Below are 21,438 nucleotides of genomic sequence, written 5' to 3'. Positions count from 1 at the left end.
TTTTGATTGTAATCCTCAACATCAATAGTCTAGACAAAGCATAAACTCTGGATCTAAAAATACACTTAGAAATTAGCTAGTCTGCTCACAGCCCATTTCTTACCTCACCCAGCAGCTATTTATGAAAACATTTTCTATTCTTTCTAATTTTAAATAGCAAGCACTAGCAGTTGAATACTCATTTATTAGATAGTTATCCCCTCTGATTTTTCCACACATCTTGTCACTGTCAAGTAACTTTGTACCCAGCCAAAAATGACATGTTGAAACAAGTAGTGTATATTTAAGGCAGTGTATTGGGGAGAAAAAAAATGAAAAGGAAGAAAGGAGGCTGATGTTTAGCCCCAGCTTTTCTTTTTTCATTGGAAATATGAAGTACAGTGCTGGACTGAGAAGTGAATGTGCTCATGAAGAGGGTGTTGGGTTTTAAGTAAACTTCTTAATACGTGGCTTAGTCACAAGCTTTTTTCCTGCTTGTTATTCACGTACTTGCCTGTCAGTCTCATCTGACAGAAGAATTGCTGGGGGCAGGGTGCCTGGGATCGTGTGGCAAAAACTGCTTGCTATTGACTTGTGTGCATGTGTGCTGCTGCTCTCTGCTGAATTAAATGTCAGATGTGCTCAGGAGTGTGGGTGGGGGGGGAGATGTGATTTGGTTCTCCCTGGTTGCCTTGTCAAGGAGTACACTAATACAGCTAATGGAGATCCTCGGGCTCAAGAGGGAAAGGGCATTCAGTTGACAGCCACCATCCAAACAGTCACAAAAGATAGCTTCATGCCACAGTGGAGGCTGTTGGGATTAAAAAGAAACTCTTTCAAAGGCAAGGAGTAATAAAGGATATTTTGAAATTGCAGCTTACAGTTTGCAGGCTCCTTTTTTGCCTGACTTAGCAAAATGGTTATAAAGCAAATGAAAGCAAGGTTATACCTGTGGAATTTCTAACCTTTAAAGACGCTGTGTTTAGGTACTGAATTTATTCTGAGATAGTATTCACTAGAGAAAAAGTTTGCTTTCTTCATCTCTACTGAAAGAAAAGGTTCTGTTTTCACTACAGCAGCTTTCACAGCACTGGTGTTTCTGGGTTTTCCTGTAGTCATTTTACAGCTGAGCTCACTCTGGAAATTACGGAATTAGCTTTCTTAATGAAAGTATCAGATGGCCACAAAAATGAAAGACAGAGGAATCTAAGTAAATACCAGAACCATCAGCCCTCAAATCATCAAGTCAAACGTTGCATCACATTCTACTGGAGAAGAAAAGAGTTGGGTTAAGTGGAATGTTAATTTTGTGGTCAATACCAACAACACTTTGGTGTGGTCTCCAGTGTAAGTTCTTGCTGGAGGTGCTCATTCTTGGAGAGGGACAATGTAGCCATCAGAAATGGAGCTTATTGGGAGATCTGGTTTGGTAATAATACATTTATATTATTGAATTTTTAACTGAGGAAGAGTATTCTTTGTCTCATCTAGTGAACCAGCTCTCAGCTACTTTCAGCTCTCTAGTGAACCAGGTAAATCTTTCATCCTTTAGGCATAATGATTGGTTTTATTTGCCTTTTTAATTTCTACCAAGTGAATAACTAATATTGGCAATAGGCACACTGTTTTATAACACTTCTGAAGTTTTTATCTCTCTTAAGAAGTTTCTTACCTTTAAGTTTCTGGGCGAATTTAGTTCCGGCTCCCTCCACAATCCTTATAAACAGATATTCTTGCCATCCATTTTTGTATCTAAGAATTTGTGAAACAACATTGCTTCCACTGACCTAATGTCATTATTACAAACAACTTAGTGGATCGTGTGATGCAAATAAAATAAATCAGGGGCTGCAGTGACCTATATACTCCTTATTTATTTATGGAAGTAAATACATTTAGAATTTATTCACACTGTTTCTTCTATTGCAAATGCTCTAAACTTTCACTTACTCAGAACTCTGCTGGGAAAATAGCATTATTGGCACCATTCTGCACATTAGGAGACCTTGGCAGGAAGACTTCAGTAACTGCTCTAGGCTATGTAACATATAATTATCAGAACTAAGATTAGATGCTGGGAGTCTTGACCCACAACGTTGTGTTTACACATCCCTCACCTGGCAGATACAATCTGTAGATAACAAAGACTGAAGGGGATAAAGGACAGAGTGATCACAGAACAACTTGGTCATAGATCACCTATGTGTATTAAGTGTTTTAAGTCTAGCCAGAAGCATGGGAGGAGACAGAACATGTTGGCCTGCATCCTGTAGAGCATCCTCACTGTGCGGAGGTGTCTCAGAGTGAAATATTCCTGTAGGAGCTTCCAGAGCAGAGGTCTAGCAAAAAGGGGGCTGTGTGAAGCAGTATTTGACTTTTTGAAAATAGAGAAGTAATGGATAGATTTAGCAGGTAGATTTTTTTTCTTTGGTCTTTAGCATCTATATTTGGTCATGTGTCAGGCACAGAAAAGAGGCTACAGAAAAGATCTGAAGGCTACCGGGAAAACGGAAAGATGGAGCTGTTGGGAATGTTTTCCTGTTGTCAGAACATTGAATTATGACTTTCTTCTAACTTGGCTTTTCATGATTTGTGTGCTTTTGCTTGTTATTTTGATGAAGAGTTTGGGCAGATGGCATTTCTTCAGGTCTATGGGACTCTCCACTGTGTCCTTGTACTTGTCTGAACTCTCTCATTTGTGTTCTAGATTAATATTCTCTATGACACTGCTCTCTTCCTCTTGGTGTTCAGCTGGGAAAAGAGGAGAAACAGTGCTCTCCTAAGGCAGAGAAGGCATGACAGGGCCTTGCCTGGTGGTTACAGAGCACGGTCCCTGTGCTGGGCTCTCTTCCCTGACTCCTCTGTGTCGTTAATCTTCCAGGCAGGCTCTCGAGTTCCCCCTGAGACGCAGCTGCCCTCCACCGAGATGTCACGGCACCACAGCCGGTTTGAAAGAGATTACCGTGCCGGCTGGGAGCGCCGGGACTGGAGCTCCAACGGGAACCATGTGGGCAGCACCAACTGCAGCAGCGCCGCCAGCACCACCAGCAGCTCCCGGCCCGGGCTGCTGCCCCTGCCCATCGTCCCCTCGCGCCTCCCCACCCCGGCCACCGCCGCCTGCACCACCGGCAACAGCGAGGTCATCACCAGCCTGGTGGCCAACTCCTCCCCAGCTTCCAGTACCAAAGTAAGAATTCAGATTTTATTTTTCTTTTTTTTTTCTTTTCTTTTTAATTTTTTTTTTAAACTGGGTTGATAAATTGTAGGGATGTTAGAGATGGAGCTTCATCTGTCCCTTTGTAAGGCTTGTGTCCATGGGATAGCCAAGAGTAGGAAAATGAATTTATATGGGCAGTCTGTGTCTTCTTAATTCTTTTCTGTGTTGTACATACACCAGTGTTGGTCTTTCTTGCTCCAAGACTGAGTGTCTCCATGCTTCTGAGAGGCCCAGGCAGAGCAAATGTTTCCTTGCTTTTACCACTGCCTACGTTTGGGCTTTCTGTGGCTTTCCCGGGAACTCACTGCTCCCATTTTTCTTTTGGTAATGCTGCTCGTCTATTGACCAAGGCAGAGCTGTGGTTGACAGCAGCTGGATGTGATCCTCATCCAGAGGGAGTGGAAAGTGACTAAAGGTCATAGTTTTGGCTGAATGGTGTTTTTTCTCTTTAGTTGATAGTTTCCTGTAAGGTTCTCAAAGCCTCGTTCTTAATGCAGGTTGGAGTGAATCTGTGGAACTGCTATAACCAGGCTCTCTCGTTTGTGCAAAAATGCACACTAAGGAGTGAGAAAATGTTAAGCACCAAAGAATAGAAGTCACTAGTAAACTACTGGGCTTTTTTGTTCCAATATATTGTTGGAGGGAAGAGGGTGAGTTTTCCTTTTAAAAAAAAAACCAACAAACTCTTATAGAACTGCAAAGTACACTTGATTTTCTAGGAGAAAGTTGGGGTTTCTTTTTGCATGCAGATTCAGGTAGAACAGCTGGGAACAGAACAACCTGGCAAATGGTAAAGGTGACCACAGTGCTGGCAAAGTGAGACAGAAGCGCTGCTGGGTTTCTTGTTATGATATTTAACATTTTCTTTCAACTTGGTTTCATTTTAATAACTGAAAGTGCCAAATGCAGCAGATGCAGACAGAGGGAAAGGAGACAATGAAGTTATTTAAAGTAAGCCAAGAGCAAGCTGAAATTTTGCTGCAGTACCATTTTTATATTGATTTTTTTCACACTGTAGAAAAACAAGGTCAGTGGTACAGAAGGAAACATTAGCCTAAAGTATAGTTGTAAAAATTTGCCATGGCATCTTAAAATTATTATCATTTGGAAGAAGCTACTCAGATTCTGATCAAAACATTTTTAGTGTTCTCCAGATGCTATCCAGTGATAGATGCATTTCAATCATGCTTTGTCTGGAGATGATTGAAGCAATTTTGGAGCTAAAGCAGTGGTTTCATTTATCATGACCTTTGTTTCTGGGTCTGCTTAGAGTCCAACAATTGTCTGGAGCTGATCAGCCCTTTTCCCAGATGTTCAAAACCATTTTGAAGCTTATCAGTGCTAGTAAACCATGTGTTTACTGGGGGAGAGGAGGCAGGAACAGCAAGTTAAGTGCCTTTTGATCATACGCTAGATGTGAACTGTCTTCTAAATTACCTTATTAGACAATTTTCTGATGACTTTCATTAGTAAGAATGTTTTGGCATGAATAGATCAAAAGCAATAAATAGACAAGAATGGAGGTAACTGGAGACACTTTTTATTCTGAGAACTGTTAATCAGCTGTGTAATCTCCCATAAAATAAGTGTGTAAAAATGCATAGAGTTTTTTGCCCCAGCTTCTTCTGCTGTGAATCAACTAAGGAGCTCTAACTAAAAATTCAAACTTGCATGTGTTAAAGAGGAAAAAACTATGAAGAGGTGCCAGGTAGGTAGGTAGGTAGGTAAGGTAAACAGAGATGTAAGGTTATGGTGCCTAGCAAGCTTCTAACTAATAATGGGAAATGGTGTCACAAAAAACATCAGATGTTCATGAACACTCCTGTTCACCCTGCCTCCCTGTGTCTCTCTCCCTCACACACAGAAGACTTACACTTGTGGTCAGCAGTGTAACCAGCCAAGGCTTGTCCCTGGTAGAATGCAGCTAATGGCTAGGCACAAAAATTGCATCCATATATTGAAGAGATCACAAGTTAGAAAAGCAACATGGTTTCTTGGTTTCTTTTAAAAATAAAAAATATAAAAATTAAAAATATAACAATACTTTTAAAATAAACCAAGCATGTGCTAAGTTGTCTTGAGCTGTGGAGATATCACAGCCTGCCTACCTTTTGCAACCATTTGTGTCAACATGTTTATTGGGATACCAGGTTGTGGGGGATAGGAGACATCTAACAGCTGGATTTGTTAGTTCTGTTTTGGGAGTGAGATATTTGATTGCTGAGCTGCCCTTCTGCAGGCTGAACCTCCCCCAGCATTATGGCAGGTCATTAAACTCAGTGGCAAGGGTGTGCCCCACACAAGAGGTGAACAGTGGATAAGGTGTCATGAAGCAAAAAGATTGATAACCTGGTTCTCTCTGTCTTTTTGACCAAGGAGATAAGTACAGCCCCCAGTGCTGCCCCAGGCTGAGGTCAGAAGGGACTCTTTCTCCCATTCAGGTACCAGTTTTGACTTCAGCATATCTTCCAGAGCTGGTTTGGCAATCTCGAACCACAGAGCAACCGTCTATAGCCCTTCAAATTGGGTTCTGTTATCCTCCCAGTTAAAAGTTTCCTTTGTTTTTTTTGTAAATCATCTAGTCTGTCCTCAGTCCTTTACTCCTTGGTTCCTCTAGTTTCCTGCTATTGGTATAGCTATATATTGCTATTTTAGTAGCCTCCAAATAACTCTGCATCTTTTGCATCCGTTATGTTCTTCATTTGCCTTTGAAAATATGGGTGCTAAAACTTAGATGCCCAAACCATATGCATCCTTTCAGCATCAGGCTCACCATTCCCATGCATGGGGATAAAACTGCTCCCTTCCTCTGTTTCCATGTCTGTATAGCCAATAATTGCTCCAGACTTTTTTGCCAAAGTGCTAAATCAGTAGTTATTAAAAATACATATACATGGCATCGTCCTCAGTTACGAATTATCAAACAGCCATAGTATTGTCAAAGACTGAAGTGAAGTCTGTTTGACAGGATCTGTCTTCTGGGTAGCTGTATTGGCAGATATTGGTCATATTCCCATCCTTCAGTTCAAGGTTAACTGAATCCTAAAGTGACAAGTTCAAAATGGGGGAAAATACTTCTTTTCTCTCTGACATGTAACCGGACTGTATGACTTACTGCATGATGGAATTGTTCAGGGAATTTATAGATAAATTGTTTTAAGGACCACTAGTCTACCTAATCTGGCTGAACCATGGTCTTTAAAATTATGTAAATGTATGTAAGATTAAAGACTTTGCCAGACTTACGTGATATGAATAGAAAAAGCGTTGGAAAGGAGAGAAAAAAATGCAACCATCGTTGGGGGAAGCTTAGGAAATGTAAGACTAGCTGTGAGGGGGTTGGGTTTGGTCTATGTTTTCATGCTTCTGGAAGAGCTTTTTATTTTCTGTGGAGGACTTTAGAAGGTTTTTATTACTAATTATTAATGTGTAGGAGAACTTTAGAAGTAATTATACTTTGCAGACCTTTGAAATTTATTCTCAAAGCGTACCTGTAACCTTCTTACCACAGATGCTTTGGTACAAATCACACTTAGTGGATCTGCCACCTTTAAGTGGTTATGGATGTTTGGTCTGAGTTATTTAAACAGAAAAGCTGTCTTTTCCCAAGCTTTTTTGCTGAACAAAATGAGACTTTGCACTGCTATAACCCGTTTCATTGGAGGCTGCCAGAAAATATCAGAAAAACTATTTAAACCTCATCAACTTCTAAGAAATAGTTTGATGCAGTATATTGACAGGGAGAGTGAGGCACTCAGAGGTAGTGATTTTTGGGTTTTCTGCTCATTCTGTGCCACTATGAGCACAGTTTCAACTCTTTTACTCAATTTGGTTTTTCTACCCTGATTCTGTACCCAAAGGGTTGGGCCACAGACTAGCATCCAGAGGCAGCACAGTTTGGAGGGATGAGTCCTCTGCTGGAGATATTTCCTCAACCCCCGTACCAGTAGTCTATAGGAAAGTGGGAATCTTGCCAATAAACTCTGTGTTTGGATCAATCCGTCAGACTCTGAGCTCAGCCATGTATGATGATTGAGTTCAGGGCTGGTTCTGTACATGGTGAGGTTTGGGGTTTTTTTTCTGTAGTGAGGTTATTTATTGGTCGATGAAAACTATCCAAGAAATCCTTATAAGACTACAGCACTGCTTAAGATATTGGCAACAAAACAGTCTGAAATTCGTTTAAGGATGCTGCACAGCATTCCAGCTATGTTTTCTGTTCATCTCAGCAGCACCTTCATTCTTTGTTGCTTTTCCGAATTACTTTGCGAGTTACTTGTACAATTTTCTCCATCAAAGCTCCTGTATCACAGCTTCAATTTAGAAGTGTTGTCATGGGCTGTAATTTGAAATTTTATTACCAAGAGATTTTTTGGTTATAGAACATTTACTTTTATCATCTCTATATTATTTTTAAATGCCTGAAAAGATTGATACATCAACAGAATCTGTGCACCACCAGGCGAGATCTAATTTTTTTTTCAACCTTAATTTTAAAAAGCCTTTGCTTGGAACATAGATTGATTCTTCAGCCCCCCAACACTTAATGATTTGTTATTCTCAAGGTTAAACCTATGACAAATTTTACAAAAACACCAGTCTTCAGTTTTGATAAAATTTTCTCTATCTGAGCTCAGGGATAGCTGTGCAGTTTTAAGTCTTTAAATAGTGTAACTGAGGCGTGATTGTGGCCTCCTGTTCTCACAGTACTCCTTTAGCATTTAAGACTTGTGTGTTTTTGCTACCAGAGTTTATCCCACTGTGGTTAGCCACGGGTTATGCTGTGGGAGGGAAGACAGTGATGATCAAACATTTGTTAACCTCTCTGGAAAGTCAGGCAAGGATTGCAGGCGAAGGAGTAGCCACCGCTAGCTTTGTGCATCAGTGCAATTAAGTAGCATTAAAAAAAGTGGGGAGGGAAGAAAACTCTCATGGTAAAGGAAAAACAAGTCAGTGGGGCTGAGGAATGCGCTGTAAGAGGGAATAAAAGGAAACAGCACAGAAGTAAAATGTTACATTCTTCTTTCCTTCATGGGCCAAGAAAATGTAGCTCCCTGAGCAGCAGCCTGTCAGATGCTGATGAGTTGCAGTCGGTTGCAGGATTTGTGTTGACTGTTCTCTTTCTCTCGCTTAGGAGGTGGTGATTTGCGAAGTTGGTGTGCAGCTTCCACAAATATTTAAAATATTGATTAAGCAGAGGAAGAATAAACACGAATTGTTTTTCAAGTTATGCCTTATGTTGTACATGACTAATTACATGCAACAATTTGCTCTGCTACGGTAACTGAAATTTATGTACTCTTTTTATTATAAAACATAAGATGCTTGCATAAAGAGAGAGATTATAAATATTGGAATACAACAGTTGCTAGAAAACAGTCAAAATATGCAGTGATGAAATATATGGGATTTGCTCTTCCAGCTTCTCTGTGAAAGCTGTTCTTCCTCTCCCCTAGGGTTTGTACTGAGAGCTGGCATATTTTTGTCACCATTTCAGACAGCAGCCTGCTGATTCTTCAGTGTGGACATGACATAGCAGTCCAGCCCAAGTGCAGTCCAGTGGCAAAAGCTGTTTTAAAGATCCTCAGATTCTTTTGGCAAATTACGGTGATTGTACACAAGGCTTCAATTGCTGGATGTCACATTGTAACAGTGATTTTTTTGTTTTCCAGAAACACATTTTTACCTCTGGACGCATTTCTAAAATAGAGTCATGTCTAGTTTCATTGGTAAATGAGATGCAAGTCTGTTCCCACCTAAGCAGAGACTTCTGATGCACATGAAGCTCTGATTATGGCAGACTATGACATGAATGCTTAGGAAATCAGAGCAATGCCCAGAGTACATAACATTGATGGTTTGTAACAGAACAAAAGGACAGGTTTTCCCTGGCACCCAAATCACATTCTTCTGGTTCTTTAGGCTTGAAAATTCACTAAGCTTGTAAAATTTACATTTTGGGCTGACACACAATTTAACTGGATTGCAGCTGCCAGACTGAGGCTTTTGTGAGTAGTCTGCAAGCAAGGAAAGAGAGAGACAGAGTGAATTGTGTTGGCCATGATGTGCCATCCCACCAGCTCGGCTAGGCTGAAACCAGCAGGGTGCACCAAAAAAACCCAAAACATTGAAGTATCATATTTGTATCCTCAAATTAGAGAGTTACTTTAGGAGTTTCATTTGAGGAATCAACAGCTTGAACAAGGAATGAGAGCTGGAAACAGATAGTTTTGGCCATTGACTCTCAGGACACATTTTTCTTTTTTCTAAATACAAATTGACAAAAAATGTCTGTGAATTGATCTGAGCAATGACTTCTGCTGAAGTAATCACATTATGCTGCTACAGAAAAGTTACAACTCCTGGGCCATATTCACACCACCAGGGCAAAAGAGAGCAAAGGGAGATTGGTGATGGGTTCCAAGGCTGATGTGATGCAGGTATTGAAGCAGAGGAACAGATTCTTCCCTGTGAAGGAAGGTGAGTTGTCTCAAGTGTTTTCCAGTCTCCTCTCTCAAAGGCTGTTCCTAGTGATCTGTGGCCCTAGGGCTTAGACTGTGCTGATGATCTGCCACTTCCTCCTACCATCTCGTTTCAGTATTTTTTCTCAGATGCATTTGTACATATTTTTTAGTAGTGTAGAAATTGGAACATACAAAATGTGGGTTTAATTTGTCAACTTTTGCAGATACTTTATTGGACCAAAATAGGTTGGAAAGCCCTGGCATGCTCATTAATCTGTAAAGTCATAAAAAGCTGCTTGGATTTTTTTACTTGTAGTATGTTTATCATCTGTTGAAAGAGCTAAGAGGTCTGGCCAGTTTCTAGGCCCAGTTCCATTTGAAGATGAAAGGCAGCATTTTTGAAGCACTAATTGACATCGCCAAATACTTACAAGGTCATAAACATGACAGCTTTGGATAAAGAAAAAGGAGTATTTCTGGGCTTTGGCACTTTAAAGAAAAAATCTCTTAACTTCCAAAGGGAATAAATATCAGTCTTTATACCTTAATAAAATTTGTGTTGGCCAGGATTTAAGTGCTTGATTCTTTGAAATTATTTAGAGTTATTTTTATTTTCTTCTTTCTTTCTCAGCATTACATCATTTTCACATGTATTAGTTGCAGATTATCCATTCAAAATAAAGCAAAATATATACTTCAGTCATTCAGGAGTCAGGGGTGTTTCATTATAAAATTTGTCCCAGCCTCCTGTCAAGATAAAAGGCCTGGGAACTGCCTTGCCTGTGATTTGGTGTGGGTTACTAGAGGGTTTATTTCCAAGGAGCAGCACTTCTAAAGGAGGGCAGGTTCTCTGAGTCATAGGTGCATATAATCCTGAGGTTGGTTGCTGTAATTTAGGAATGTAATGCTATTGTCAGCATCAAACACGACCATGAAAAGAATTTTACAGGGAATCACTTGGTGGTTTCCTATTATTTTGCTGTCAGTGCTTAATAGGTAGGGCCTGGAAATTATTTTCAAGAAAGCTGATACTTTCTCAGCAAGGTAATTTCTGATTTTGGCATTGCATGAAGAGGGTAATGTCAGAGAAATCATTGAGGGAAGGGATGGCTTGATTGAGGTATAAAGGAGCCTGATGTAAACAGTTTGAGGGCTGTTCTACTGTTTGGGTGGGATGTCTGCATACCATAATTTTTATTATAACAAGAAAACAATGGTAATTTTTTAAAATGCAGTTTTAAGGCACAGCAGAAGGAAAACACATTATATGTATGACAAATGTAATATTTTCTTGATGACATCAGTTTCCTCAGCTTGAAAAACAAATGAACCAAATGAATAAAAGGAAAGAAAGAAGTAGAAGGGAGAAAAGCTTCGCTTCTCCCTATGATTTCCATGGGTCTTGAGTTCCTCCTTGATGCAGCACTTGTCTGTGAAGCTGACAGACACAAAAATAAATTTATCCCTGGGAGTGATAAACAGGACATTAAACTCTGCACTCTGGCTCTTTGAACGGGGAGTGCTGCACCTTCAAACACTGGACACAGGCTGGAGTGCTCTGGGCATAGCAGGAAGCTCTCATCAGCCAGGGCTGACACTGCAGACGTTAAAACATCGCCACTGCCCTGTCTACAATCCTGAAAATCCTCTTGAAAAAATGCCCAGACCTTGAAGAGGAGCGTGGGGATCTTGTGACTCTGTGGCATGAGGTGTGGGCAGGCTGGGCTGCTGCGAGGGAGGGCGGCAGTGCCAGGAGTCCTGTTACAGCAGCGGTGCTCCCTCCGTCCCCACAGTGCCACGAGGTGCAGACATCTCCTGCAGGAATGGAAATACACGGACTCACTTCCTTGGGAGTGGGCAAAACAGAGCTTGGTTGTCAATGCCTGTGAGAGCACTGTAAGGGAGACCATGGAAGGAATTCCTCACACTTTTTCCTGACTCTAGTTTCACTCTGTAGAAGCAGCTCTGATGATGTATAATCTCACTTTTTTTTTTTAAAAGAAGCATGTGTAAAAGGATAACCAAGTTATTTTGTTGGGGTTTCTCTTGGAATTTGAGGCATTACCGAACATACAAGTGATGGTTAGCTGCTGTAACACTCTGTTCTTGGATGAAGTGGACACTTTTCAGGAAACAAAATGCACGTTTGCTTTGGTTTGGAGGAACTGACTGTTCCAAATTCTCCCAAAAATTCGTCTGCCTCTGCTGGTTTTGGTTGTTCTCTGCTCCTGTCAAGATGAAACATATGTGGTTGTTACCCACTACAATTTAGCATGACCAAACTGGTTCACTTTGGAAAACAAAGCTTGTAGAAGTTCTGCAGAGAAATAAATGCTGTCTGTGAACTGGTGTTTGTGTGTAAAACTATATGCACCCACCATATAAATAATGAATAATAACTAGTAATAAATTCTTCATATCATAGCATCATTTCTTACTGTTTATGATCCCAGGTCTTTTATAGTAATCCTGAAACAAAGCACTGGGAAGTATGTGAATAAAATTTACCGTGACTAAGTTTTTGCACAAACACGCCCAGAAGAAGCAGCTTTCTTGGCTGTGTCATTTGAATGTTCAAGATTATATACTGCTTATATTATAATATTATATATAATTAAAGTTATCCTTTAATTCCAAAGGGTTATACAAAGCCCATGCTTTCAAAACCACTGCAGTAATACATCAAGTGGAACATTTGTCAGCTGGCAAGTGAAACACAAGAATCATTGAGGTTGGAAGGGGCCTCTGCAGATTGTCTGGTCTGGCCCCCTTGCTCAAGCAGGTTCACCTTGACCCAGCTGCCCAGGGTTATGTTCAGAGAACCTTGAGTATCTCCAAGGAAGGAGACTCCAGTCCTCTGTGGGCCACCTGTGCTGGTGCTCTGTCATCCTCTCAGTGAAACAGTGCTTCTTGCTGTTTATAAAATCACAGGAATATTTAGCTTGGGAAAGATCTTTAAGATCATTGAATCCAACCATTAGCCCAGCACTGGCAAGCCACCACTCAGCCATGTCCCCAGGTGCCACATATACATGTCTAATACCTTTGGGGGTGGTGATTCAACCACTTTCCTGGGCAGCCTGTTCTCTATGTTTGATAAATCTTTCCAGTAAAGAAATGTTTCTCAGCATCCAGTCTGAAACTCCCGTGGTGCAAGTTTCCTCTTGTCCTGTTGCTTGTTATGTGGGAGAAGAGACTGGTCTCCCCCTTGCTACCAACTACTAACTCCTCCTGTTTGTTGCACATTAGTACAGGTGCAGGGTCCAAAACTGAGGAAGGTCCCAATACAGCTGAAGAATCTCCATAGGAAGCACTGCAAACTCAGCTGCACATGACCAGGAATACTCTGACCCAACATCAAAATGTGCTTTGTTTTGAGCAGGAGACAGCCAAATGATCTGCAGAGGTTCCTTCCAACCAAAAGCATTCTATAATATCCTGACGAAATCCTAGAATTGAATCAGCTCTTCAGTATATTTCCCAAGGCAGAGGTTTTGATGGTTTGCTTTAAAACAATACCCAGAATCCTCATCGTCCAGTAAATACCAGAACTTTGGATTTATTTTAGGTCTTCTGAGCCTAACTCCTATCTTGGCATAGTCATCACAGTTTTGCTTTTGAACAGCTTGTTTCCTTTAGAATTTTTGCTTCATGCTGGGATGGAGTAAGACTGAATAATTTATCTTCCTTTTCCTCAAAAGCTAAGCAATAGTTATACCCCACATGGATTTGAGACATTATTATCTTTCTAAGCTTCCATTAATTATCTTTATCATCCCTGCTTTTAAAGGTCTAACATTTATCTTTGCAAGGTTCTTCAAGCTGGATTATAGAGGAAAATTTGAGTGTATTAATTCCATTCTTGCTTATGAAGTTTTAAACTCCATTTCATAAACATATTTTCTACTGCTCACAATAATCCTACTGATAGTTTTCCTGTGACCAAAGTGTCTGATGTGTAGAATTGATGACTTTTAGGGTCGTCATACACATGAATAATTATCTCAGATGCACTGCTTTGATTAAGACACAGATGTGTACAGGTTTTGAAGATATGGATCACACATGCATTGTTTGCAGCTTACAAAGCTGCCATTCACCTTGTTTTCTCAGCCTACTTAGAAATATTGTACTGCTGTGTTTAGCTCAGGAGCACTGCAGGATAATGATATTTCAAATTGTCTTACATGTCATCTCAGCTGTGATTTGTACAGCTGTTACAAATTTTACAATATATCCATTTCATAGAATCGTGGAATGGTTTGGGTGGGAAGGGACCTTTAGTTCCAACCCCCTGCCATGGGCAGGAATACCACCCAGTAGAAGAGGTTGCTCTGAGCTCTATCCAACCCGATCTTGAACATTTCCAGGGATGGGGCAGCCACAACTTCCCTGGGCAACCTGATCCAGTGACTCACCAACCTTGCAGTAAAGAATTTCTTCCTAATCCCTAATCTAAACCTACTCTCTTTACATTTGAAGGCATTCCCCTTTGTCCTATCACTCCATGCTCTTGTAAAATAGTCTCCCTCCAGCTTTCTTGTCAGCTCTCTTCAAGTACCAGAAGGCTGCAATTAAGTAACACCAAAGTCTTTTCTTCCCCAGGCTGAACAATCCCAATTCTCTTAGCGCTCATTTCCATTTTCGTGTTAGGTAAATAATTCCAGAATTTTCCTTTAAGTTTCCAGTGGTTGCTTTGCAAAGAGACAGGGCAGTCCAAGTCTGCAGTCAGTGCTCTTTAGAGACTGGGGGGTGGTCTTGGATTCAGTGCACCAAGTGGGGTGACATTTCCTTCTAAAATAACCAGAAGTCAAATAGTAGAGCAAGACACCTCTAAATTCACCCAGACAGACCCCAACTGACCACTTTACTTTGTGTTCCTCTTCAGTTCCCTGTGGACTGTGTTATTCCTCAGGTTGTGCTAGGTGGCTGTCGTGTAAAACAGTGCAGTGGAGTCTTCTCCTGAGTGGAAAGAGACAATGCCCACAAAAGTCAGCAAAGGAATTTCTGGTTAGAAAGAAAGAAAGGAAAAATGGCTCTCACTGAGGGTGGCCAGATACTGGCGCAGATGCACAAAGATGTTGCTGCATACCCTGGAGCTGCCCAGAATTCAAGTGGTCAAGGTCCCATGCAATCCAGTGTTGTCTTTGCCTGCTTCGAGGAGGAATTGTACCCGGTCACTTTCCAGAGCCCCTTCCCATGAAACCAGGTTGGTTATTTTTTGGTGGTGAAAGCTGACAAAGAGCTGTGGAAAAGTCTTGGAGGAAAGTCAGTCTAGATTCTCCTAAAAGGTTTCCTTCAGAGAACAGAGAGGTGGCGCCTGCCACAAAGGTAGTTATGGAAGCAACCTTGACCTTGGCTATAAGTCTGAAAAGTCAGTCTTACTCACCTCACCTTCTTAACTGTTGGTAAGGGAGTGAATTTGCTCTTCAGCAAAGACCTTCTGTATCATTCTTTTGGTATGCATCAAAGAAAGGGGTTTGAAACCAGAGAGAGATAAGGAAGTCACAGCAGTTGTGGAGCAGTGTTCTTTTTGCATCCAACTCTGAACCAGGACACAAAGCAAAGCTTAGGCAATGCTGCAAAGTTTGTGGACCAATTAATTTAATTCATTTATCTTTTCACCTTTCTACTTCAATCTCAACATCTTTCTCCTCCTGTCCCATTTTCCATCAGACACTTGATTTAAATTCTTCTGACACTTCCCACAGTATTCCTGACTGTACTGGAAGCACCATCACTTGTTGGCTACTGCCACTAAAACATGGTAAGAAATGAAACACGCTGGGCACTTATCACAACTATTTTGACCTTCTGTTGTTTTGGCAAATGGAACAACTCAGTGGAAATAAGGCTGTCTGGAAAACAAAGGCAAAAAAGCAAAACCAAAACAAAACCCGAAGAACAACGCAGGGAATCATGACAACGCTTCAAGGTTTAAATTTGGTTGGATACTCTTTTTTTGTCTGTGTTCCAGCCAGCTCTGCTCACAGTACAACTGTGTTTGGCGAGGTCTCCCTGAGCAGATGAAGCAGTGCCAGGGCACAAGCCCAAGAGCTGGAACTTGACCATCTATACCATTAAATTGTTAGCACAGGCTCTGCCTTGCGCTCAGCCTGTACCAGCTAGTGCTGTCATAAACAATTCCCAGGCATGGCCTAGGGATTAGCAAGAGCCAGCAGCCATTCCCAACTGGCAGTTTGGACAGAGCCACCTTTTTTTGGAGAGTAAAAGTGTATAATCCTGTGAACGTGGCCAGGCCATATAATTTGGCCTTAGAGCCATATAACAGGTCCTGGCTCTGTTTTGTTTTCTAGTTACTGGGACAGTTTTGTGTTTGAGGCAAGTGTAATTGGTTTTACTTGACTCCACAGTTTCATACTTGACTGAGTTGTATCTGAGCAATAAGGAGCACAAGCACATCTCCACTTTGTCTCTGCTTTAGGCCAGTGTACCTGTGTGCTAAAATGGTGTAGTCTGACCCTATTGAAAATTGTCACAGTAACTTGAGTAGTTTGTGAACTCACTTTTCAATTAAAAATAGAAATGCATAACCTAAGGGAGTCTAGAAATATATCTTCTGTGGAGCTGTGTCAGCTTGTTTTTAGAAATTTTTGTCAAGGTTTTGCACATGGGCCACCAATTTCTGGCAGATTGAATTTCTGTATCAAAATGAGTATGTTCTGTATGTGCCTTGCCAGGAAATGATTTTTGTATTTTCAGTTGTATCTGGAAATAAGAGATTGTGTTAGATATTGGACAGTTGTTAACATACATCTGGTATAAAAAATCATGACAAGCGTTGAAGTAGAAATACCTCTCCCTACCTGCAAAGTTGGTTGTTTGTTTAGTAGCCTGTCTCTTTTCTTCTTTTCTCACCACAGCAATGAATAGAAAACAATACTGCTTTCTACCAATGAAAGCCCAATAAACCTATGCTAGCTGCCAGGACTGAGGAAATTCCAGGAGCGTGGTTGTATCCTTTTGTTCTGCCCTGTTTTCATCCTCATGCTTCCATTTCCAGCTGCCTGAGGTACAGTTAAGTATGCATCTTGATTTTTTTCAAGATGAATTATGAATGCCTTTTATTAATGGAAGTTGCCTGATTCCATGAGCAGAGAGCTCCAGACCACTTTCCTGGCACATCTTACTAGCGCTGCAACAAGAGAGACCTGAGGTTTTGGTTCAGCTTCAGAATTTTAGTCATCATATGAACCAAAATTAGTGTTCCCACATGTGGCTCTTTCAGACCACACACTCCTTCTAGCACAGCCACAGCGTGGGCAAACAAAATTAGAGCAGCACTGTTAGTAAGTGTGTCTTCATTTGGGGTGGATTTGGCCTTGATTTTCTACCAGTGCTGACAAATTTGGAGACTTTTCTGTGCCAGATATTTTATGAAGCATTTCTCATAGGAAATGTCTACTAGTCCATTTATGATGGCATCTGGATAGAAATCCGTGACCATATGTTGTATTTGAGATAGTTTCCCTCAGAAGACACTACAGAAACAAAGCTTGGAGCACCTCACCTTTGGTGTTAGATTTTGAAGACCTCTGGGATACTCACTTTCTTCATCCAATCAACCATAAAATCTGCCGAATCTATCATACCTTTGTGGAAGAACAGTTCATGAGTCTATTTGATGAAGAGCTTAGGGGTTAATAGTGGGGTGTTTTGCCAGTCAGGTTCAGTCAAATGTAACAATATTAGCCTGGGGTAGTTGTTCAGTACTGTTGGAAATGAGCTTCTTTTTCTCAGCTCTTTTCCCTTTGTGTTTCTGCTTCATTGTGTTCAGTGCCTTGGCTGTTTGCATTTCCTTTGGAGGTGAGTGTTCCTGGACAGAATGAAAGTACAGAGACACCCAGTGTGCAAATGTGCATTCCTCTGCTGAAATCTTCTTATGAGAGCTGCACTGCGTGGAGAGAGGCAGAAAGGAAGAAATGCTGTTGCAAGAAGCAAATCTAAATAAGCTCCCACTCCACCGTTTTCAATTTACTGGAGGAAATATCTTTCTTCATATCATTTGACTTTTTGATTGTTAGATCAAATTGAGCCGGGTGGAATGAGCTTCGGTGATCAGAACACAAGACCTGAAAACCTCTGTTTGGCTGCTCTCTGGTCTTTGTGCAATTGGTTTGCTTAAATTTGCTGTAATAACCTTTCAAGAGTCGTGTACGCATTTCTCACTGAGGACCCTGCTGTGCATTGTGATTATGTTATTTGTTGCCTCCCAGAATGTTTAACATGTTTTAGGTGTTGTGTTGTGGGACTTGGTTTTGGGGGAAGTTTTTCTTTTTGTCTGGGTCTGTCCTGTGTGCTCTGTTCCCTCCAAGCTTTTACTTGCAAAATATAGGGTTATGTTGCTTGTTATGTATTACTGTCTGTATGTCAGTCCTGACTTTCTTCCCTCCCTCCCTGACCCTTTTTAAAGTATCTGCTTAGTAAAGTATAGAGCAAGCATGCTGAGTAGCTCTGATAATTGGGCAGTCTGAATTCGGGCATGGATGTTGCATGGTGAGTGGTGAGATGGAGGCTGGGTGTGTTGGAAGGCCGTGTACCCTGTTTCTGGGTAGGACAGAGTGGAAATGCCCTTTCTCTGAGTGCCTCTCAGCTGCCAGTCGAGGGGAGAGTGTTGAAGAGGAATGCGATTGTGTGGCTTTGTACCCCCTCTTTCTCAGGGAAAGCAGCAGATGCTGGCAGTGAACATCGTGAACTGCAAACGGGTAAATAATGAGCTGAAGTGATAGCTTAATGGAATTATTAATGGGATTTGTGTTCAAATAGTGAATGAGGATTGATTTTTATTAGCATAGGTTTTACACATGTAAACTTATGCAAAAGATTACACCCCACTCATTTCCCCTTCTCCGGTGGAGTGTTTATTATAGAGTACGCTGTGTGCTTCAAACTTCTTTAAATATTGCCCTTTCTCTCACTTATCTACCAGTGCTTCTCAGTGTGTAGCTCTTCATCTGAATCTGTATAATAAACCCAGAGATTGAACTGAACAACGAGGAAACCTTGGAATGAAAGCAGAAGTAGTAGGTGTTCAGTGGGAGTTTGCCGTTTGCTTGTTCATTCTCACCAGAATAAAAGACAGGTTCACGATGGAAGCTCAAAATGCTAAAGTGCAGCTCTCCACAAAATGTGAGGCCTCTGCTAGAAGCGGCTGTATTACCTACAAGGTGGTAGTGAAGATGTCATAATTATGAGCTGGCATTTAAAGAAATGTCAGAAGCATTCAAGCAGCCCCCTATTCAGCTTCCACCCATGTATCTTTTTGTGTCCCCAGTCCTGCCATCTGTTTTCCCAAGGACTCCAGTTTTGATTACTTTTTTGTTTGTTTTTCTGATAAATGCTGTGTTTATCCTCTGTGCCTGGCATGTGCTTCCAGAGATTGTTTTCAAGCCCCTCGCCCTCTTTGTACAAGGATTTCTCCTAAAGAACTATTTACCACCATGATGCTGGCAAAGACTAATCCTATGATTATGGCTGGATTGTGAGTATTTCTGAATGCATCTGTATTTAGGAACAGACTTTGCCAAATACTTGTTTGGGAGTGTGTGTGCAGAAACACATATGGTACTACTCGACATTGTTACCTGTCATCTACTTGCTTGCTTCTTGTGTTATTTTCATCACATGTCGTTCTCTTGTCATTTTTGGATGTGAGCTCTGCAGGGCAGGGACTAAACCATTCCTGACATTTGGGAAGTTCTTTGTTTAATTTAATAGATTTTTATTGCTACATGTCTTTGAAAATCAAAGGAAAATGCTTTGTTGCCTTTCTGCCCCGGTACCACAAATCTGTGCAAAGTTCAGTGGTGACCATTAAAAAAATGGTTTTTCCAAAGAAGCTGCCATATTTCACTGGCATTGTGGTAATGTTAAAGCATGTTTTATGATGCTAATGCTAAATCAGTTCATAAAAGGTAAGAACAGTCATGGTAGGTGAGACTTGTGCATTCATACAGCTCAATACTCTGCCTCTAGTAGGATTGATACTGCAGGTACACTGGATGCATCCTTCCCCAGAATGTACTGCCCACAGCTGCACCCTGGGGATTTCATTTACCACAGGTATCTTTGTCTTTCTGCCACATGATAAAACATGAAGCATTGGCTTGCCTGCAAGCAGGCAAGTAGCCCTGTTGAGCTCAGGATGGCTATCCTCATCCCTACTGTTTAGTATGGGTTTAGTTATTTAGATGGATTGCTGTTTCTTAGGGAGAGATATCCGTGGCAGGTGGCTGCTGTGAGCAAAACAAAAAGATCTGAAGTGTGCTTGAATCTGCCTGATCCTTAAAATCTGCTTCCATAAGGGAGAAGGAGTTCCTCAGGCTCACATCAGTGCCTGCAGGCATGCACAGGGACAGGACTTGGTTGTGTCTGTCCATCTTGTACTCCCTGGGCCAAATTACCAAGTAATTTCCTGGGCAGAGGGAGAGCCTGCTGAGCAAGCCTTGACTTGCTGCTTGGGAGCCATAGCTGGACACTTCCCTAAGTGCTGGTATTTTAACAACCAGGCTGTGTCAGGGAGGAGGAGGTTGGATATTAGGAAAGCTTTCTTTGCCCAGAGGGTGGTTGGGCATTGGAGCAGCTCCCCACTGGGCAGAGGTCACAGCACCAGCCTGACAGAACCCAGGAAGTGTTTGGACAAAGCTCTCAGGCACAGGGTGAGATTCTTGGGGTGTCCTGTGCAGGGCCAGGAGTTGGACTCGATCATCCTTGTGGGTCCCTTCCAACTTCAGGTATTCTACGATTCTGTGACCATAAATGTGCATGTAAAATATGTCTGATGGTTCTGTGGAGTCAAATGGATGCAAGATTGAGGTCAGAAACATGGTGATGCAGGAAGACTAATCTCTGATGGCTCTGATTTCTATTTCTGAAAAAAATTGCTGACTATGGGATTTTTTTAAATGTAGAATCACGTTAGTCCTGGGATAGAAAATATTAGGTAAAATATATTGTACTCATAATTCATATTAATGGAAATTCAATAATGGCAACCTGTCATTCAAAAAGATTAGAAATGAGTCCACGTGTTGTGCTATAAAAACATTAAAAAAGCATTATGAATTACGATCTATTGCACCATGTTTTGCTCGTTATAAATAATGAAGGGAAAAACTAAGTCCTTGGAAGTTTTTGGATTGTCCATTTTGAGAGAAGGCAGCAATTACTTTGTAGAGCTGACTGTGCACCATTGATCTGACTTATGGATTTCATAAGTGCAGTGGTCTGCTAATTTAATAAACGTGCTCAATCTGTTTTTAAACAGAATACAGAACTTTGAAAAATGATTTCCTTTCAAACTAAAATTAACTCTTATGGCTTTTAAATATTAGACTGTGATATTTGCTTCCAGATTTTCATTAAAATACCTTCTGGTTTCACATTTTTCCTGGGATGGGCTCAGTGCTTGCGGCTCATGTTTTATTATATTAAATACTCATATTTCACTTATGCTAATTTGGCATCGAGTTATGAATTGGAGTTCTTAGGCAAACCTTTATTTGGTTCTACATTGTCAGTAAAGCTTGCAGCTGCTTAAAAAGTTTGCCACTGCCAAAAGCTTAGATAAATATGTGTTCAGAAAACTAGAACTTACTGTGTATTGGACAGAATATTGATAGACTGTATGCCATATCTCGTCTAAGTAGTTTGTATGTAAAGCTGCAAGTTTTTGGGAAAAAAACTTGCAGTGTTTTCAATAAATTTGCAGCAAACTGAGTAAAGGGAGATTTCCTTGTCAATTTAATGAGTACTCTC

The 21,438-nt window shown here is 41.0% G+C and overlaps 1 protein-coding gene across 4 annotated transcripts in view; it reads left to right on the top strand.

The window, feature by feature from the left end:
* Positions 1–21,438, top strand: part of KLHL29 (kelch like family member 29) — a 387,930-nt gene that overhangs the window by 144,230 nt on the left and 222,262 nt on the right. For all 4 annotated transcript variants that reach the window (XM_038131380.1, XM_038131381.1, XM_038131378.1 and 1 more), the window contains one exon: positions 2,861–3,166. In XM_038131380.1, coding sequence (XP_037987308.1) covers positions 2,906–3,166 — 261 coding nt within the window. In that variant the 5' untranslated portion in view covers positions 2,861–2,905. The remainder of the gene's footprint in view (positions 1–2,860; positions 3,167–21,438) is intronic.

This window comes from Motacilla alba, chromosome 3 (assembly GCF_015832195.1).
Source record: "Motacilla alba alba isolate MOTALB_02 chromosome 3, Motacilla_alba_V1.0_pri, whole genome shotgun sequence".
Classification (NCBI taxonomy): domain Eukaryota; kingdom Metazoa; phylum Chordata; class Aves; order Passeriformes; family Motacillidae; genus Motacilla; species Motacilla alba.
The sequence above is the reverse complement of the archived record's forward strand: the minus strand, read 5'-3'. Positions and strand labels throughout refer to the sequence as shown.